The 22,291-nt window shown below is 40.7% G+C and overlaps 1 protein-coding gene across 1 annotated transcript; it reads left to right on the top strand.

The window, feature by feature from the left end:
* The first annotated feature begins 2,527 nt into the window (after positions 1–2,527).
* Positions 2,528–4,384, top strand: LOC103007184 (putative MAGE domain-containing protein MAGEA13P). The gene has a single exon (XM_007184572.3). The coding sequence runs from the start codon at positions 3,126–3,128 to the stop codon at positions 4,185–4,187; it is 1,062 nt and encodes a 353-aa protein (XP_007184634.3). The 5' UTR covers positions 2,528–3,125; the 3' UTR covers positions 4,188–4,384.
* Positions 4,385–22,291: the final 17,907 nt, after the last annotated feature.

Here is a 22,291-nt window from a genome sequence, read left to right as displayed (position 1 = left end):
ACAACAAAGCCTTAACAACAAAACATGAGGAACCCTTGGGGGAGAATGAAGAACTGGTACTTGGTGAGAGTGAGGGGGGCAGCAGGCAAGTTTGGGAGGGTCCATAGCCTGAAATTGATGGCAGATGAAGGTAGGTGGGAGAAAGATTAGGTTGATTGACACAGTATGACTCCAGAGCCTGTGTTAATCACCACCTGAAACCACTTTAGTGAGTGCAGCCTGGCCTTAAAAAATATATTTTAACAAAAAGGATGTACTAAAAATGGAATAACAACTATAATGGTGAACCACACTTACACACACGCTTGGTAGAGACATAAAACATTTCTTAATATCAATGAGGCTTAAGAAAAATGGAAATTACTATACTGGACAATGCAATGTTAGATAACCTCAAAAGAGTAGGAAGTCTCCAAATCACACTGCTCAGCCACTTCAGTACAGAAAATAAACTTTTAGAACAAAAGTATGTTTCCAAAGTATATGTCTGGCGGGTGAAGAGACCCATAGGAAGGTGAGCTGCTTTTCTGAATCTCCACGACCCGTCATGGGCGCCACTGCTCTCCCATCTAGCACCTAGCCTGGGAACCAAAACCTTTCTCTGAAAGGTTTGCAGACGGGCAAATGCTCACAGCTGGCAGAAAAGAAGGAATCTCCGAGAGAGCAATTAATCAAGGAGCCAGCAGCCAAGAGGAGCACTCTCATGAGTGAGGACAGAGCGATCCAACCCCCGCCCCCAGAACCGTGTGTACCCCGCAGACTCCTCCTCCATCCCTGATGTTATCCCCGGGAGACTCCTGGCAGGTGTGTCGGGATAAGCACCGCCCCCCTCATTTCCGACTCTGGGAACCCCGCGGTGCCAGCCTTGATTGAGGGGAGCTCTCAGGAGGAGGGGCTCCGGCCATTCCAGGAGTCAAAGTGCTGATCCCGTGGGACGACTGAACTGACCTGCCAGACAGAACAGAATGGGCCGCAGCCCTGTCTGAGCCCGCTTTCAGCCCCTGGATGTAGTGTTTCCCGACTTCAACCTCTGGAATCTGAAGATGAGGCTTCAACTGCTATGACTGCACTCAGGCCAGCAAAGGGACGAGTCCCAGACTCTGCCAGTCGCCAGAGTGAGGACCCTGAAGAAACCTCCCCCTGCAAACAGAGGGTGATCCCACAGACACCTGCCTTTTCCATCTGCCTTTGAGGCCCCAGGTATGGTTGACAGACAAGCCCCACCCCCCTTCACACTTAAGGGTCAGGGCCTCAGGGAGATGGTGCCCTTGACCTGAGGGACACATCCTCAGACCAGCAGAAGGAAGGGGTCCCGGGCCCCGTCAGGAGTAAACAGGAATGCCTTGAGGAGGACTGAGATGCCCCCCATCTTAGAACCAGAGGGGTCCCTAGAAATTCACCCCGACCAGTGTTGCCAGGCGCAGAGACGCCGGCAAGTGCTGGAAGGATAACCCGCTCTCCCCATTCCGGGTGGCGGATCTCAGGAGGTGAGACGCTCGGTCTGAAGGCGCGAGCATCAGATCGGCAGGGTGAGAAGGCCCAGATCCCGCCAGGCACGAAAGCGAGGCCTATAAGGACGGGCCGAGGGGACCGCCCCCCGGGACCGCCCCCCCCCGCCCCGCCCCGCCAGTGCCGTCAACCGCAGGAAGTGTTCCCGGATGTGATGTTTCCTACTTTCGCTTTCAGAGTCTGAAGGAGGAGAGGCTTCATCGTGGGGGTGCGGCCTGGGGTCAGCGTCGGGAGGAGTTCCAGGTGTCTCCAGGCCTCGAGGTGAGGGCCTTGAGGGGCGACTAAGGACAGTTTTCTGTGCAGAGCGGGCCCCGCGGAAATCCTGCTGCTGTGCTCAGCCCTGGGCACCTCCCCGACGCTCCGCCCTGCCGCGGCTGAGGGAGGAGAATGCAGGAGGCCTAAACGCTGTCAGGAGCAGCTGTGACTGCACTGAGGAGGGCTGAGGGGACCTCACCGCAGAGAGAGGGCGGCCCACGGAAACCCGCCCTGCGCCTGCTCCAGCCCTGGGAGACTCCGGCAGAAGCAGCTGGGAGTGGCGTCTTGGCACTTTGGTCTCGGGGAGGTCTGAGTGGATGTCAGGTGAGGGCGGGGCAGGGCGAGCTAAGAACCTGCCAGACGTAAAGCCAAATACCCTGATAGAGATCGGAGGGTACCCCCACCCCGAAACAGAAGGGCCCAGTCCCTGCCGTCGTACCCGAGGCGCACAGGGCAGAGGAGGCCGGTTGCGGTAGGCTATGGCTCCCACCGTGGGGCTGGGAGACGTGGTCCCTTGCAGAGACGCAAGCAAGGCTTCAACCTGAGGATGCAAAGCCTGGCCAGCTGAGGCGTAGTGTGGAGCAGCCCTGTCAGGAATAAAGATGGATCACGTGATGGGTCCTCCTACCCTAGATAAAGGCGGGCCCCACGGAAGCCCACGCAGCCCCTGCTAGTAGCCCTGGGAGGCCCTGGGCAAGTGGGGTCGGATGTGGTGCCCCCTCTCTTCCTTCTCAGGGTGATGTCAGGGGGACGTCAGCAGAGTGATGGGGCCCAGACCCTGGCAGGGGAAAGACCAGACTCTGAACAGCACTGAGGAACCATCCTCCCGAGAACAGTGGGGACATCGCAGAGGCTGGCCCCACTGCCCCTGTCAACGCTGGGGGGCCCACGACTGTGCCTGTAGTCTGCATCCTGAGAAGCCCTCTCAGTTCTCCTCCTAGGAGTTCTAGGAACCGGGAGGCGAGTGCCTTGGTCTGAGGCATGTGTCCTCAGGTCAGCATGCGGGAGACAGCCCAGGCAGTACCAGAAGTCAAAGCAGAGGTGCACACCCTGAATGTCTACCAAGGCCCCGCCCACCCCAGAACAGAGAGAATCCACAGTGCCTGACTCTACCCAGCCTGCTCTCAGCCCTGGAATCCTCGGGCTGCACCCTGAGGAACTATCTCACTTCCTCTTTCAGTTCTTAGGCCAGCCAGGACAACAGGAGCCCTGTGGTGCCTGGGAGCACCCCTAAAGAGGAGCCCTGTAAGTCACCGTTATCAGAGGCGCCCTGGGAGAGTTTCTCAGCTGAGGCCACTGACACCCTCCCTCTCTCCCCCAGTGCCCCACCCTCCTGTTGGCTACCTCCATCACAAGTCATCATGTCTCTGGGTCAGAAGAGTGAGCACTGCAAGCTTGAGGGAGACCTTCAGACCCCCAGAGAGGCACAGGGCCTAGAAGGTGTGCAGGCTCCCATGGCTGAGAAGGAAGAGTCCTCCTCCTTCCCCTCCTCTCCCTCCTCCTCCCTCACTCCTTTGATCCTGGGCACTCCAGAGGAGGTGCCTGCCACTGGGGCACTGAGTCCTCTCCAGAGTTCTCAGAGAGCCTGCTTCTCACCCACTGCCACCACAGCCACTCCATCGAGTCAGTCTGATGAGAATTCCAGAAGCCAAGAAGAGGAGGGGCCCATCACCTCCCAGGCTCCACCAGATCCTGAGTCCTTGCTCAGTGATGAGCTAAACAAGAAGGTGGCTGAACTGGTGCAGTTCCTGTGTGTCAAATATGTAACAAAGGAACCCACCACAAAGGCAGAAATGCTAACAAATGTCATCAAAGAACACAAGGACCACTTCCCTGTGATCTTCAGCAAAGTCTGTGGGCGCATGGAGGTTGTCTTTGGCATTGAAGTGAAGGGAGTGGACCCCACCAGCCACTCCTATGTGCTCGTCAAAACACTTGACCTCACCTACGATGGGATGCTGAATGATGACCAGGGCATGCCCAAGACCGGCCTCCTGATACTTATCCTGGGTATGATCTTCATGGAGGGCAACCGTGCCCCTGAGGAGAAAATCTGGGAAGTGCTGAATATGATGGGGGTATATGCTGGGCAGGAGGATTTCATCTACGGGGAGCCCAGGAAACTCGTCACCAAAGATTTGGTGAAGGAACAATATCTAGAGTACCAGCAGGTGTCTGACAGTGATCCTCCGCACTATGAATTCCTGTGGGGTCCAAGGGCCTATGCTGACACCAGCAAGATGAAAGTCCTGGAGTTTTTTGCCGAGATCAGTGGGTCTGACCCCACTTCCTTCCCATCATGGTATGAGGAAGCTTTGAAAGATGAGAGAGCCCAGGCCAGAGCTGCCACCGGGGATGATACTAGTGCCACAGCCAGTGAAAGTTCCAGTGTCATGCCCAGCAGCCTCTCCTGCCCTGAGTAAAGTCCGAAGCAGATTCTTCAGTCTTCGTTTGAAGACAACAGCCAATGTTCTACGTAGTGGAGGGCCAGAGTGGATCTGGAAGGAACAGTGTATAGCATCTTTGTGTTCCTGTTGTATATGGTTGATTTCGAGATTTATCTTTTTTTTTTTACTTTGGCTTTTTTTCAAATATTGTTTAATTAGCTCCTGAATCTAAGTTTATGAATGACAGTGGTCACACATTTATAGCTGTTTATCGTATTTAAGAATAAGAGTTTTACAATTTTGCAAAACACACTGAGAAACCCCCCATCTTTTCTTGTGATTTGAAACAAAATAACAAGGCGTTAGAATAGGAATTTCCTTGGAAACCTGAAAGAGCCCAACAGTAAAATTGAGGAGTTCTAGGAATAGATGAAAAAATGTGAAGGATGGCTAATTCTTGGGTTCACGTATCTCTTTTAGTCTGTTGTTATGTAAAATTAAATGATATGTACCTGGATATGCTTGGCTTATTCAAGAATGTGAGAGAAAGTAAATCTTAAATCTTTCTCGCTGGTTCATTTCTTCGCCAAACATTAATTGAGTATCTGCTCTTTGGAAAGCCGTATGTTAGAGGTGGGGATCCTAGGCTAAGCAAGACACACCCCTCCCAGAGATTGGCAGGGTCTAGGTGCAGCAATCAGATCAGGAAGATGGCAAAATGTCCTCTAGGAGCCAACAAGGTAAAAGAAGGGGTGAGGAGGTGGGGCTCCAGGGGAGAGCAGTCAAGTGTAAATGCCCTGAGCCAAGGCTGCTTGAGTCTTCGCTGGGTGGTGGCAGGGGCCTAACTCTCAAAAGCTGTGTCTCACAGTTGAGAGAAATGTCTGCCATGGAACTGCTCTTAGCAGTTCCTTTTGGATCCTGGATAAAGCAGAGAGAAATCCCTACCTGAGGCAGGTATGGAAAGTGTCCTGAACTCTTGTAAAAACCCAGTGCAGTCGACACAGTGCACGAACTAGGCGTTCTACACAAATCATCTGCAAGGATTTCCTGACAAATAGGACGATACTCCCCTGAAGTGATACCAAGAAGTTGCTAGGCTGGCATTCTTTTCCCTGGCCTGAGAGAGCCAAAGCCTTCTACATTAAAATGACATTATAATTAGGTTATCTTGAGTGCACTTTGGCCAAATCTAAACAAGGACTAGATTTTTGATGGGGGTAAAATGAAAATAGCACTTTTGGATGGGAGAACAGCTGGGAGGGAAGGAAAGAGTCTTTGACTTGAATTCTAGGAGCTTTGAGTTGAATCCATCTGGGGAAGACTAACCCACACCTAAATGAAATTACATATTATGTAAGGGAAATTTTACAGAGTTTTGCTTATGAAGCAGCATATTTGGCTGATTTGGCGTCCGTATTAGAGCACTGCATATTCTCTGAGAGGTCTGGATAACAAATTCCCAGAGGAGAGGATTGAAGAGTCTGGGGTCAAAATAATATTAGAAACAACTGCCATCTGTCAGGAGCTCAGCCAAGCTGGAGTGAAAGCTAAGGTGTCAAAGTAGATGCTTTAAAGCAACAAGCCGAACACAATAGAGTTAAGACTTTGATCACTTACTGTGATGATACAGGCAAGCGTGTAAAACAGGAGAAAGTCCCAGTTTCTCCTGTTTTGTTGTCCTCTGTGGAACAGTGCACCAGTCAAGGGTCAGATGGATGAGCACAGACGTCGGGGCTCACCTCCCTGTTGAGGGAGCCAGAACAAAAAGCTCTGGCAGTTTTATGGATCCTGGAATGAGAGGAAGCCAAGGGGGAAAGGCTAGGAGTGGGAAAAATAGGTCAGAAACGTGTGTTCAAGGTTTCGTCCTCCCTCCTCCCCCCATAGGGAGGCCTCAGCAGAGGCCCCAGAGTAGATCTCTGTCCAAGGCCTCAGATAAAGACATGAGAATGAAAGCACAGGGGTCAGAATGCAAATAGGAGACCAGAATGCCCTGCCAGTGGTGCCTGCTGCCTTGACCGCAACCCTCTTCAGAGACTGCAATCCAGCGGTTGTGCACCAGGCCTGGTGTGGGGAGGGCAGCTTTTCTCCGTGAGGCCTGCCAGGTAAAGCCTTTGTAGTTGCCTATGGTCAGGCCTGAAAAATCACTCATTAGGGTTTTAACCAGAAGCCCGACTCCTCACCGTTAGAGACCAGATATACGCCAGGGACTGTGCCAGGAGCTTGACATACCTTACATTCCAACAGTCCTGCAAGACAGGGCTCAGCAAATTCACTTCGCAGGTGAAGAACCAGACGCTCATAGCACTGGACAATTTCCCCAGGCTCACATGGCTAGTAAGTGACCAGGCTGAGACTAGACCTCTATTCTAAAGTCATCTCGAGTCCACGTTGTTCCCACACCTCCCAGCCTGAGGCCAACTGACCTTCCATCTCTTAATTCCTTTCTCTTCTCAGTTCTCCATAGTGTCTCTCAGGCCTCAAAAATAAGGTCTCTGCACCAAGATACCAAAAGCAGGCCTAAAGAAGGAAAATGACAATGCAAATCAAACACAACTTGGGTGCTATCTCTGGGCTTCATTAACCTAGGGTTTTCCTCTCCAAACCCCAGTCTTCCTTGAGAGCAGATTGGATTTCTGTCCAGTCCCAGCACTCTTTGCATTTACAGCACACTCCCTCTGGTCTTCCTCAGCAAGCCCTCCTGTCCTACTCTGTGACCTGACTGGCTTTACCAGCTCTTCCCTCTCTTCCTCTGAAGGCAATGCCCTACTCCCAGTGGAACAGCCTAGAATCACCTGCCCTTCCCATGACACAAAGCATTCCTCCTCCTTGCAGAAGTTCCCTTGCTGTCCCATCCCTCACCCTGGAACCTCTCTGATAGCAATAGCCCCTTCGATTTCAAAGTACATTTTGGACAGTGACATTTAGATGCCTAGTCCTTCCCCACTGGCCTCTTGAAAACACACTCAAAGCGTTTTCAAATATGCTGGTGAGTAGAGTCTGACTTGGCATATCATCTACTGGTTTGGAGCTATAACTCTGAACTTAGAGAGTATTTTAAAAACCACTCTGATATTTGCAGTAGGATTTTAAAGGGATATCTTTTTTGAAACTGGCCAGTGAACACATCCACAGATGAATGAGCTTACCTAGGCATTTCAAAACCAAAGGCTCTCTCATAAATGGTAGATGAGGGAAAACCATGGAAATCACTGTGGAATAAACATCTGCTGAAGCTGAATTCCTAAAACTCTAGAATCCTCCTACAAGGTAAAAATTGGTTCCTTGGTGGACATGATAACTCTGATTAAAAAAGAAAAAATATACCCTCCCACTGCCTTTCATCTGTATACCTTCCACACAGGAAAATCTCAGCTTTCGGTGTGCCTAATGCCACCTGTAAAGGTGCTCAGGCAAGTTCAGTCACATGGAGGGTAGCAGAGACTCACAGGCTGAGACTGTTCTTGCATCAGAAGGAAGGAGAACATTCTCAGCCTGCTGAGATCACAGAGGTTATTCAAAGGGCAGTAAAGAAAAAGTGCTGTGGCATGAAGAAGGGCAAATGCTCCCTGCTGACATTTACCTGTTCCTTCGAACACCAGATGCGATGCTGTGTTTGAAAGCACCTGTCACATAGTAGGCACTTGAAAAAGTTGGAGAATTTAAAACAAATTTTCCCTTTTTAGAAACCCCTTCAAGAAGTGAAGAGTTGTACTTGTAACAAATTATAATGTTACTGAAACTCAGGTCTGGCTGCTTGCCACTCAAAAGCCAATACTCGAGAGACAAGTCTGGTGAAAAGGAAAGTTTGCTTTGTTCTGGAGGCTGGCAACCAGGGGAGAAGGCGGACTCATGTCCAAAGGCCAGCTCCTCACTGCTGATCACTGGGCAAGAGCTTTTAAAGGGGAATTTCAGGGATGTATAGGCAGAGGGAGGGGGCTACATGTATTGATGGAATAGAACAGGCAGCTCTGACAGTCATCTTGAAATTGGTCATGCAGTGGTCTGATTAGCATTATCTTGATTGTTTTGAGTACAGTTAATCTTTAGTTCCAAGGTCGGTTTGTTCCCATTTCGTTGAGGCCAGTTCTTGGAATTGTAGAAGCTTATGTCTTGGTTACAGCCTGGTCATCATGCAGTTAACTTCTTCCACCTGGTGGGGGTTTCAGTATCTACAAAACAGCTCAAAGGATGTGGCTCAGAATATTATCTATAGCACTTGAAGAGGAACTAAAGGTCCTTGACGTTGCTTAATGACTATTATTATTTTGTCCTGTTTGCTTTTCCGTTGTTTCTGTATTTTCTCATTTCTCTGATTAAATTTATTCTTTTACTACAGTTTTTCTACAGACAAAAGGCAGGCAGAGGACAGGGTGGGGGCAGGGGAGTTGTCCTGGGAATGCCCCATACAGTCTCATTCCGTTTCAATAACAGTTGCTTTTTATTGAGTACCTACTATGTGTCCGCTCATGGGAGGGACAAGTACTCATTCACATCTTCTCTCTCCCCCCTTCCTGGGCACAAGAAAAGACTACACTGCCAGTGCATGTGTCATTAGGCAGGAGTCGGTGGGCCATTCCCATACTTTCTCTTCCACTCAGCAGCAAACATGGCTACCCCATGTTTCCATGGTGAAGCATAAAGATGGAAGCAGCCTGGATCCCTAGGGCACCCAAGAGTGGAGACACCCTGACAACTGCCATTAGAATTAATGTGAACAAAAGTAACTTTCATTGGGTTAAGCCAGTCAATTTTAGGCTTCGTCTGCTGCATCAGCTAGCAGTTACGTTAACTAGTAACATAATATGTAGCTAGTATTTCCGGTTATGAAATATTTTAAAAATATCTTTTTGTTTCTTCTTCAGCTTTATGGAGGTATAATTGACATATAAACATGTAAAACATTAAAGTGTATATTGTGGTGAAATGATTCCCTCTATCTAGTTAATTAACACATCCACCACCTCACATATTTATCTTTTTTTTTTTTTTTTGGTGATTTGTGTGAACATTTAAGTTCTACTCTCTTAATAAAATTTCAATTACACAGGGGCTTCCCTGGTGGCGCAGTGGTTAAGAATCTGTCTGCCAATGCAGGGGACACGGGTTCGAGCCCTGGTCGGGGAAGATCCCACATGCTGCGGAGCAACTAAGCCAGTGCACCACAACTACTGAGCCTGCGCTCTAGAGCCTGCGAGCCACAACTACTGAAGCCCGCGCACCTAAAGCCTGTGCTCTGCAACAAAGAGAAGCCACCACAACAAAGAGTAGCCCCCGCTCGCCACAACTGGAGAAAGCCCACGCGCAGCAACAAAGACCCAATGCAGCCAAAAATAAGTAAATCAATCAATAAATTTTAAAAAGAAGATAGAAAAATAAATTTCAATTACACAATGCAGTGTTATCAAGTATAGTTTACATTAGATCCTTAGACCTTATTCATCTTACAGCTGAAAGTTTGTTCATTTACCAACTTATCTCTATTTCCCCCATTTCCCCAACCCCTGGCAACCACTTATCTACTCTCTGTTTCTCTGAGTTTAACTTTCTTGTTAGATTCCACATATAAATGATACCATGCAGTATTTGTCTTCCTCTGCCTGATTTATTTCACTTAGCGTAATGCCCTCAAGTTCCATCTATGTTGTTGCAAATGGCAGGATTTCTTTCCTTCTCATGGCTGAATAATACTCCGTCGTACACTTTATTAAAAGACAAAAAAAAAAGTACGGGCGAGGATGTGGAGTTTCTGTAATTCTTAACACACAGTTTGTGGGAATGCAAAATTTAGCTCTTTCTTACAAAGTAAAATAAACACTTACCATAACGACCCAGCAATCCCACTCCTAGGCATTTACCCAAGTGCATCGACAACTTATGTTCACAGAAAAAAACCTGTACATGAATGTGTAGAGCAGCTTTATTCATAATTGCCAAAATCTGAAAACAAATCAGATGTCTCTCAACAAGTTAATGTATAACCAAACTATAGTACATTCATAACATACAAAACTATTCAGAAATGAAAGGGAAGAAAATATTGATCTATGCAACAACATGGATGGTTTTCAGATAGATTTTTCTAATTGAAAGAAGCCAGAGAGAAAAGCTGCATATGGTATTATTCCATTTATATGGCATTCTGAAAAAGGCAAATGTACAGGGATGGAAAACAGGACCAGGGGCTTTCAGGGATTGGGGAAAGGAGGTAGACTACAATGGGTCAGCACAAGCTAATATTTGTGCTGTTGGACCTGTTCTGTATGGTACTGTGAGAGTGGATACATAACTCTATGCATTTGTCAAAATGCTTAGAACTGTACACTACGAAGTTTTAATTTTAGTGAAAAAAATTTAAAAATCAAACAGGATGTCACAGGAACTCAAGATGGAATGCAGACTGTGATAAATGAATATAACTGTAGTAACTGTACCAAAAGACGCAGGGAAGAAAGGAGCTGACTTAAGCAAATTTGGAAAATTATGTTTTGACTAGATATCATAAGGTTAAAGAGAAAAACACTTGCACAGAAGCCTTGTACTCTCATTGTTAAATATGTTTTTTCACAGGAGTAAGGGTTAGCAAATCTGAAATCACTGTACATGTATACTAGGTTTTTAAAAATAAGTAAAACACATTGTAGTAATGAGAGCCAAGTTTCTCATTGTCAAAGAAAGAGGTGACAATTAAGCAAAAGGAAATGCTATAATGATCCCTGTGGTGGTGGATTAGAATTGGAAATATCATTAAGAACTCAAGTTTATTTTAGTATGTATACAGTTATATAAATAAATACATAGATAAATATATATTCTGTATGCTTGAATTAGTTTGCATACATTTAATTCATAGTTCTGTCTGCCGAGAGGACCTAGAAGCAATGACACCCCAGCAGCAACACACACACCTAGTTCCCAGGTTCTGGTCTTTAAACACCATTCCCTAATAAAAAGAGCCAGGTCCCCTGAGTGATGGTTAATTCTAGGGCTTGGTGATGCACCTAGAATATCTTGTGATGCCAGAAAACACAGAAGTGCAAAAAGGAGAGGAGAGTGGACGCCAAAAGGACAAAGGTGCCAATCTAAAAGAGATCCAAATGGCCAAAGGTGAAACAATGTGAAAAATAAAAGAAATAATGGTAGTTTTGGATTAAAACTCAAAGAATAAAATTAATATCCATGAGCCCATGCTGATATAAATGATCCAAATCACAAATGAATGGTGGCAAAAGGACAACTCTTGCTTACAAAACAATTCCAATTAATAAATGCAGCGGGAATGGGGGAAATAGATAATCACCATTAGAACATCACAGTGATAATTGTGTCAGGCACAATCCACTGTGAAAGATAATATTAGTTGGCAAAAGTTTAAGAGAAACAGGATATTTGCATAAACTCAAAGTATCTTCCCCTTCCAAATTAATTACTTTGGTAGTTTTAACATCTGTACACAAATTTTTTGACACACCTCAGGAGGTGCAGCTTAATTTTCATACTCTTGAGCATGGGCTGAACTTAATGACAAGCTTCTTAAATATAGAAAATGGAAAGGAAAAATGTAACTTTAGAGTGGAGACACGTGGCAAACACCAACGTTACCAGGTGATCAAGGTTTACATAACCAGTAATGAGACATTGACATCACGAATGTCCTGATATGATGCAGTGTAAAAGACACATCACTTACGTGGTATTCAGCCCCAAAATCTATACCCTCAGTCTAATCACGAAAAAAACAATCAGAAAAAAAAAAACCAAATTGAGAGATATTCAAAAAACACTTGATCAGAGTGTCAAGGTTATGAAAGAAAAGGGAAGACTGGGGAACTGTCACGGATTGAAAGAGACTAAGAGGACATAACAGCTAAATGAAATGTGTATCCTGGATTGGGCTCTGGGATGAAAAAAAGACGTTAGGAGAAAATCTGCTGAAATTTGAATAAAGTTTAGTAAAGAGTATTGTACCAATGTTAATTTCTTAGTTCTGATAATTGTAATCATGCTTATGTAAGATGTTAATGAAACAGAGCAGGACCCTATGATCCTTCCGCCCATGTCCTCAGCCTGCTTTTTGTCTGTGGAAAAACTTCAGCCAAAGAATAAGTTTAATCAGAGAAGTGAGAAAATGCAGAACCAGAGGAAAACAGTCAAAGGAGACCAAATAATAATAGTTTAGTCATTAAGCAACGTCAAGGACCTTTAGTTCCTCCTTAAGGGCTACAGATCATATTCTGAGCCGTATCCTGTGAGCTGTCTTGTAGTTACTGACACCCCCACCAGGTGGAAGAAGTGAACTACATGGCGAGCAGGCTGTAGCCAAGACATAAGCTGCCACAAACATTCCGAGAATTGGCCTCAATGAAATGGAAACAAACTGACCCTGGAACTGAAGATTAACTGTACCTAAAACAGTCAAGATGACGCTGATCAGACCACCGCATGACCAATTTCAAGATGACTGTCAGAGCTGCCTGTGCTGTTTCTGCATGTAGCCCCTTCTCTCTGTCTATAAAAGCTCTTGCCCACTGGTTGTAGGGGGGGGGGGGGGAGTCAGCCTTTGGACAGGCGTCTGCCCTCCCCCGCCTCCCCAGTTGCTGGCTTCCAAAATAAAGCAAACTTTCCTTTCCACCAACCTTGACTCTTTATTGGCTTTTCAGCGGCGAGCAGCCAGACCCCACTTTCGGTTACATTAACACTAGCGGAAGATCGGTAAAGATTGTACAGGAACTCTCTGTACTGTTCTATCTTTGCAACTCTTTTAAGCCTAAAAATATTTTTTAATGTTAAAAAAAAAACCCAGCAACAGACTGGAAGATAATATTTTGAGGAAGCATGACAGACAAAGAGTTATTCCTAATATGCAAGGTGAATCTGTATGTTGAAAAGCAAAACTCAAGCCAAAAGAAAAGCAGGCAAGGAAGATTCATGGAACATTCATAGAAGAAGAAATACAAATGATTAGTAAATATATGAAAAGATGTTCAGAGAAAAGACTTTATGGAAGCAGAATTTAAATTATTATTGTAAAACACTAGTGGTTCAATCATGGTTATGGACACACTGGGATATATTACTTAGATCACTCTGTGTGTGTGTGTGTGTGTGTGTGTGTGTGTGTGTGTGAGAGAGAGAGAGAGAGAGAGAGAGAGAGAGACAGAGATAGAGACAGAGACAGAGACAGAGAATTCACATATGCATTCGTAAGCATTCCTGATATGTGTGTATATATGTTGTAGATATTTATGACTACAGATATGTATTCTAAATGTGTGCATCCAAATGTGTGATTTATGTACATACATAATCATAGTGTTTTGCAAAATTCAAATTCATTTATAATACAAACAAGATTTTTTTGATGGTTGTAATGTTCCAGAAATAACGAGGGAGCTGAAATTCTGTTGGGAGGGTAAGAATGAAGAGAATGGATTAGACATGAGGGGAGAGTAGCATACCCTTGTCAGAACTTGCTAGAGTGACTTCTTCAAAAGCAGTAACTCTTTCATTTTCACTGTTGCTTACAGGCCAAACACATAAATAAGTTCTCAGTAAATTTTAAATCAAACTAATTATGGGACTGAGAAAAAGAGGAAATGAAGAATATCACAAAAATAACTAAAAGTATAGAAAAATCTATGATATATGATTTAAGGAAAAAAATTTATAAAGTTATAAACAAGCATGTCTTAGCTATATAAGTAATAGGTACCATGAGCATGCTTTAAAATACAAGAAACGTTTTGATCCCATTTATAGCATTCTACAGATGGCAGATTTAGATAAATTTCAGTTGCTCCATCAAACTATACTTAAGGCCATTTTTTCACTTTATTTTAACTCTATTTAAAATTTCTTACTGGTCCTTTAGCATAACTATTGTCAGAGGTGAGAAAATGAAAATACATATTTATAGCCTTCATGCTGTAAATATCTGTAGCATATTTTGGTACATCAGATTTATGTCTCAAAGTGAACCTTTGTTCCTCTTGATTAGAGATGTGACAAATCTCATATTTGTATTCAACATATGCATGAATTCAGCCATTTGGAAGGTAGTAGAAGTCAATGGGCACTGTCTTTGGAACATACATGAATATTAAATACTCTTATAAAAGTTCACTGATGATATTGAATTAAAGAAGTTATGCCATAACTCTGAGTGTCAGTCTTACCACTGAGAGTAGTATTCCAAAGCCAATAATAAAATTATATTTCTATATAAATTAATAATTAAGAGTGTAGGCATACAAGTGTTGAGAAAATAAATTCTAAAATAAAAGTTATTAATAATAGTGAATTCGGAGTAGTTTTAGATTTGCCCCTTACATGGCTACTTGTGCTTTCATTTGGTCTTTGTTAATATTTAAAGATGCATAAATTTAATTTGGTCTTCACTGATATTTAACGATACAAATATTTTATATATAATCAGTTTTATAGTTAGCCTGTCCATATACATGGATTTATTACCAAGGAAATATAGCAGGGGAAAGTGATTTCCCAATGTCTTGTCTTTGGGAATAGGATATAGGTAGTAATTCTAGATGCTGATAAAAAAAATATGAGTTAAAGATGTATCTTATTTTTAAGTGGTACTTTATCAAAAAATGTAAGATGCATAAATTCTAAACCATTAGAAGAAAAATGAAACAAAGTCCTTTAATTCAACAAGAATTTGTTTTTAAGAAGAAAAACATGAAAGCATTGACATTTTTAAAAAATATGTAATATAAGATAGCAGGGTTAAAACCAAAGATTACAGAAATTATAATAAATGTGAATGCATTAAATTCCCGCATTAAATTCAGAGATTTCAAAACAGAAGAAAACAAAGCAAAACATACAAAGATAAAATAACCATAAGCTGTTCACAAAACACTCTTAAAGTTTAATGATAGAGAGTTTAATAATAAAGAATGGAAAAAGATTTATTAATGAAATGCTAAAAGAATCAAAGCAGAGGGGTATTATACATATTAGACAAAATAGGATTCAAGGTTAAAAGAACACTGAAGGGGTAAGCAATTATATCTTTTTAAATGAATGGTATAATACATCAGGATGCAATCGCAGTCATTAACTTCTATGCATCTAATTACACAATTTTCTTAATGAATTTTTTACTGTGGTAAAAACACTTAATGTGAAACCTACCCTCTTAACAGATTTTTAAGTGTAAAATACAGTATTGTTATCCATAGGCACAAAGTTATACTTCAGATCTCTAGAACTCATTTATCTTGCATACATAAAATTTTATACATGTTGATTGGCAACTCCCTGTTTCCCCCTCCCTCCCTGTCCCTGGCAACCACCATTCTATTCTTTGCTTCTATGAGTTCGACTATTTTAGATATCTCATATAAGTAGATGCATGAAGCATTTGTTCTTCTGAGACTGGCTCATTTCACTTAGCATTATGTCCTCAAGATTCATCCATCACATATTGCAGGGTCTCCTCCTTACTGTAAGGCTGAGTAATATGCCATTGTATGTGTATACCACAGTTTCATTATCTGTTCACTCATTAATGGACATTTATGTTGTTTCCACATTTTGGTTATTGTGAATAGTACTGCAATAAAAATGGGAGTGTTAGTATCTTTGAGATCCTAATTTCAATTCTTTTGGATAAATACCCCAAAATGGAATTGCTGGATCACATAATAGTTCTATTTTTAATTTTTTCAGGAATCTCCATACAATTTTCCATAGCAGCTTACATTATTTTGCATTCCCACCAACATTGTACAAGCGTTCCAATTTTTCCACATCCTCGCCAAAACTTGTTAGGATGGCTATTCTCAAAATAACTAATTAGACAGCTCTAAAATAGAAAAAGCATTTACTGGTGGATGTGCAAGGAAACCAGGAAAGTGACATATCTACAATCCTAATAGGATAGTTGAAAACACCTCTCTCAGAATTCAAAAAAACCCCCACAATTAAACTGGAAAACAAAAAAGATATGAATAACACAACACTTTTGATGAAATAGAACTATGTATAAACAACACAGGAGATACACACATGCACACACACATATGGCTAAATACATGGTGAATTTATATATGTCCCATAAATGTTTGAAGATTTTTATAAATAAATAAACATATACATATATTTAAAACATTTATAGGGCATATATATGTTCACTATGTATTCTGCCATATATTCCAAGAGATTTAAATCTCACAATGAATACAGAATAAAATTTAGTCAAAAATTATTCTTTCATATTAAAGAAAAACTTCTACCTTTTAGATACTTCAGAACTTTCAGAATTAGTAGGAAATAAATATCAATGAGTTTACCATTTATCAAAACCTGTGTACTGCTAATGTTCAGTTTTTTTTTTAGTGAGTGGGCTATGCACAGCTGTTCACTTAATGATTGTTCTTTATATCGAGCATATACATTATTATACATTCTTTTTCATGTATATTTCACAGTTATTTTAGAGGAAAAGGAAGTCAAAGAAGCAAATATAAAATATATTTTTCTGGTACTTTAAAATGCATCTTGTATTTGCTCCATTTGGAAATTCTACATAACTTTTAAACATTTAGGGCTAAAGATTTTCTCTCCTAGTCCTAACCAATGCATATTATTACTTTACTCTTTAGAATTTCAACATGTCACATTACAATAAATTATGTTAAAATTACCGAATTTTGTATTAGAAACATTCTTACCTTTACTTATCTCATATTTAACCCTGGCAGTTTCAACAGTTTTGAATGGAACCGAGGCATTTTCTTATTTGGTCTGATAAGATGTTGACTTAAAGGTTTATCATAGGACTTCCCTGGTGGTACAGTGGGACAGGTGTTTGAGCCAATGCAGGGGACAGGTGTTTGAGCCCTGGTCCGGGAGGATCCCACATGCCGCCGGAGCAACTAAGCCCGTGAGCCACAACTGCTGAGCCTACGCACTGCAACTACTGAAGTCTGCGCGCCTAGAGCACGAGCTCCGCAACAAGAGAAGCCACCGCAATGAGAAGCCCACGCACCACAACGAAGAGTAGCCCTCGCTCTCCACAACTAGAGAAAGCCCACACGCAGCAACAAAGACCCAACGCAGCCAAAAAAAAAAAAGGTTTATCATAGAAGTTTTTCTCTGACAATCTAGGGAAAAGTTAGCATTGAAGTCACTAACTTTCAATAAGCATGCACAATATGATTTCATTTTTATACGAATTTGAAGCATTAAACTAATACTACGAACCAACTTGAAAAGCAAAATAAAAATGGTTACAAAGAAAAAAACTTGAAGTTGCAATGTGAATTAAAAAGACAATTATAATTCTGGTCAAACATACATAGGCACTTTGCAGCATATTATTAACTGGAATTTTCTTTGGAGAGAGATTCTCATTTTAGCTAAACATTGTACTTCAATGTGTGGTTGTCTCTCCCTGGAATCTTCTGCTAACTGACTCTCAAGGAGGTGACTTGTTCTGAGAATTCCAAAGATACAACTTGATTTTACTTTCACCCATTTTTGTCTTTCCCATCAGTTGCTTCTTAGCTTAACTCTAGTCGTCTGTTCTTAACAATTCCCTTGACATTAAGTCCTTTGAGATTTTCAAATATAAATGAATAAACGGTAAAATACTATACTTTCTATCAGAAACAAGTGGATAATTGGGGATTTTTTACATTTTTCTTTCCTTTTTTTTTTTTAATGAATTCATCTAATTTCCCAGCACCAGTCTTTGAGTGACAATTGAGGAAATGAATTTCAACCCCAAACAGCTGCAGGCTCTTTCTCCAGGTATCCCCTACTCTACTGTAATAGTTTTATAAAAAGACGGCTACCCTGGATGATATTGCATTTTACTTCTCTAGTTTAGAAGTAATAGTATACTGGGAATATAGATGCCTTTGATTTGCCTTTTCCCCAATTCAAAATGAACTGCAGCTGTGATTCCTTGAAATTCTTAGGAGATTTTAGTATGTTGGAAGGTTTTTCCATTCTAAATGCTTTGTCATTACCAATGCTGCAGCTCTGGGCACACTGACTGCATGAAGGGTATCGTTATCCCTTTTCTTCTTGGTCCATTTTCAGGTGGATGCTTTCTCAGATTTCCAGTTTTTCTTATAACTTTTGAAAGTTAAAAGAGACAATAACTATGGTTTTCATCTACTAACCCAGTGTTTGAATCTCCTTTACAACACAACCACAACAAACTAACATAGCTTCTGATTTTACTTTTCTAAATTACATGCTTGAAAATTCTTATTCATTTAAACCAAAATCTTTCTCCTTGCAACTTCCAACCATGAGTCCTAATTCAAAACCCTGAAACCACAAAATATAAACTGACCATCACAGTCTTCATTAAAAGCCTGTTCAGTTGCCCATGTAATGTCATCATGAAGAAAAACATTGCATTGAATCACAGTTTTTAAAAACTTTGATTTTTATATAATTGTAGATTCACATGCAGTTTTAAGAAATAATTCAGAGAGATCCCATATAGTTTTAACCCATTGTCACCCAAGAGTAACATCTTGCATAACTATACTACAGTATCACAACCAGAAAACCATTGATAAAATCCATCAACCTCATTCAGATATCACCAGTTTTGCATGCACCCATTTGCTCGATTGTGTATGTGTTTGTATGTGTGTGTATTTTGTTCCATGCAATTTTAACACATGCTAGATTTGTGTGATCATCACCACAGTTCCATAACAAGAATTCCTCATGCTACCCTTTTATAGCCTCAGCCACCTCCCTATTCACCCCTGTCTCTGGGAATCACTAATACGTTCTCAATCTGTATAATTTTTTTCATTTCAAGAATGTTATATAAATAGAGTCATAAAGTATGTGACCATTTGACATTGATTTTTTTCCCTTAATATCCATCCAAGTTGTTGTGTGTGTCAATAGTTAGTTCCTTTTTGTTGCTGATTAGTATTCCATGGTATGGATATATCAGTTTGTTTAGCCATTGATATTTTAAGGGATATTTCGATTGTTCTGAGGTTTGTTTGTTTTTTTGGCTTTAAATTAGAACTACTATGAAGGTTCATGTACAGGTTTTTGTGCAAGTTTTCATTTCTCTGGCATAAATGTCTGAGAGTTGCAATTGCTGAGCTGTACAATTAGTGCATTATTAATTTTGTAGAAATTGCCATATTCTTTTCCAAAGCGGCTGTACCATTTTACATCCCAAACAGCCATCTATGAGTGAGCCAGTTTCTCTGCATTCTGGCCATCATTTGGTGTTATCACTATTTTTTCCAGGTTTATTAAGATATAATTAACATATAACATTGTGTAAGTTTAAGGTATACGGCATGTTAATTTGATACACTTACATATTGCAAAATGATTTCCACCATAGATGTAGCTAATACCTCCATCATGTTACATAATTACCATTTCCTTTTTTGTGGTGAGAATATTTAAGATCTACTCTCTTAGAAACTTTAAAGTATATAACACAGTATTATTAACTATAATCACCATGCTGTACATTAGAAACCCAGAACTCATTCGTCTTATAACTGAAAGTTTGTACCCTTTGACCAACATCTTTCCATGTCTCCAATTCCCCATCCTCTGGTAACTACCATTCTAGTCTGTTTCCATGAGCTTGCCTAGTCTAGATTCTACATGTAAGTGATATCATACAGTATTGGTCTTTCTCTATCTGACTTCTCTCAATTGGCATGATGCCCACAAGCTCCATCCCTTTTGTCACAAATGGCAGGATTTCCTTCTTTCTCATGGCTGAATAATGTCCCATTGTGTGTGTGTGTCTTCTTTATCCATTCCCCCATTGACAAACATTTAGGTTGTTTCCATATCTCAGCTATGGTAAATGATGCTGCAATGAACAAGGGAGCGCAGATACTTCTTCAAGATCCTATTTTCATTTTCTTTGTATATATACCCAGAAGAGGGACTGCTGGATCATATTTAATTTTTTGAGGAAACTCCATATTGTTTTTCATAGTGGCTGTATCATTTTACATCCCCACCAACAGTGCACAAGGGTTCCCTTTTTCTCTACATCCTCTCCAATACCTGTTATCTCTTGTCTTTTTGATTATAGCCATTCTAACAGGTATGAGGTGATATCTCATTGTAGTGTTACAACTAGTTTTTATTTCAGCCATTCTGATAGGTTTATAGTAATATTTCATTATGCTCTTAATTTGCATTTCCCTAATAGCAAGTGATATTGAATATCTTTTCATGTGTTTATTTGCCATCTGTATATCTTGTTTGATGTCTTTTCAAGTGTTTTGTCTGTTTTTTTAATTAGGTTGGCTGCTTTTCCACTGCTGAGCTTGGAGAGTCCTTTATATATTCTGAATACAAATCCTCTATCAAATATGCAACTTACAAGTATTTTCTCCCAGTCCATATCTTCTCTTTTCATTTTCTTAACAATGCCTTTAACAGAAAAACTTTTAAAGTTTGGATTAAGTGTATACCTAAGAATTTTATTTTGTTTGGAGTGACTGTAAATGGCATTATATTTTTAATTTTGGTTTCCAAAAGTTCATTGTTAATATATAGAAATACGATTGATTTTTGTGTGTTGGCCTCGTACATTATAGCACTACTAAACATTCTTATTACTTGTAGGAGAATTGTAGATTCCTTTAGATTTTCTATGTAGACAATTATGTCCTCTACAAATAGGGACAATATTACTCCTTCCTCTCCAATCTGTATGCCTTTTCATTTACCTTTTTTTTTTTTTTTTTTGCCTTATTGCACAGGCTAGAACTTCTAGTACTATCTTGCACATCACATCTTGAAATGCCAAATGATGTTTTATCTATCACTCCATAGGTCAAATTTTTCCATGTTCTACTCAGTGACTTCTTTAATTTAAAAAATATATATATAAATTTAAAATAACATAATGAGTTATATTTTGTCCATAAACAAATATCATAATTTGTGATACATCCATAAAATTATTGTTTTTATTTTATTCTAATGATAGGATCTTATCAATTACTGGTAATAAGGATACAAGATGGAATTAATAAAATGGATTTTCTTATGTGATTTACATGATTAATTTCAGTTATGAGGGTAGGGATACTTGAAAGTCATTTTTCCATGGTTACAGATGTTTAACTTTCCCTAGCAATCGTCCTTTGTGCTCTGGTATTCAGTGGTCCTTTCTGTGGTAAAGAGTCACATCATAAAAGCTCTTTGAAATGTACTGATATTATTGTTCCCTATTAAAGATAAAGAACTTAGGGGCAGAGTTGATGAATATTATGCCAGTGGCAATAGTGGAGAAAGGAAAGAATCATGCCGTTTTATTCACCTAACAGCTACCTTCGTTTCATGACTCGTTAAATAAAATAATAGCCACATTTAATGAGAAAAATATTTTCTTGGGCTTCATGAACTACTGTGATCTTATGAGACTTATTCCTTCTATATTCCCACAGAAAATTGCTTGTATTGCTTAGTGTGTTATTTGATTCTGCTCTGCATTTTTCCTAGTTGTTTACGTACTTGTCTCATCTATTTTATTGCAAACTGAAAAAAAGAAACTCTTTCTGATTCTATTGCAAACTGAAAAAAAGAAACTCTTTCTGATTCATCCCTGATGCACATCAAGAACCCCCAACTCAGTGGCTAGTATATTATACTCAGAAAAGTGATTGAACTAATGGTTTAATGTTAGTTTCAGAACCAAGGAACTAGAGCCGTGTTATTAGCTCAGCGCATGGTGTTCATCACCCATCTACAGCTTCTGGTTTGCAAACAACTAATAGGTACAAATTAATATTAAATAGGCCACATTTCCTTCCCCAAGTAGATTGTACAGTGTGGGAACTGGCTCAGTGTAAAGTTCAGAGATCTGTTGGAGTCTTTGGGAAGCCTATCAGTTATTTCAGACTTAGGGCCCATTGGTACAATAAAGTTATGTATTTCTTCCCAAAATGGTTTAACCTGGGGTATGTATGTATGTATGTATGTATGTATTATTTATTTATTATGTGTTATTTATTATTATTTATTTTTTACTTATTATTATTTATTTATTTATTATTTTATTCATTATTTATTAATTATTATTTATCATTTACTAATTATTTTTATTATTTATTTATTTATTATTTATTATGTATTTTTATTATGTA

Source organism: Balaenoptera acutorostrata, chromosome X (genome assembly GCF_949987535.1).
Source record: "Balaenoptera acutorostrata chromosome X, mBalAcu1.1, whole genome shotgun sequence".
Classification (NCBI taxonomy): domain Eukaryota; kingdom Metazoa; phylum Chordata; class Mammalia; order Artiodactyla; family Balaenopteridae; genus Balaenoptera; species Balaenoptera acutorostrata.
Note: the sequence above shows the minus strand (reverse complement) of the source record. Positions and strands in the feature narration are given on the sequence as shown.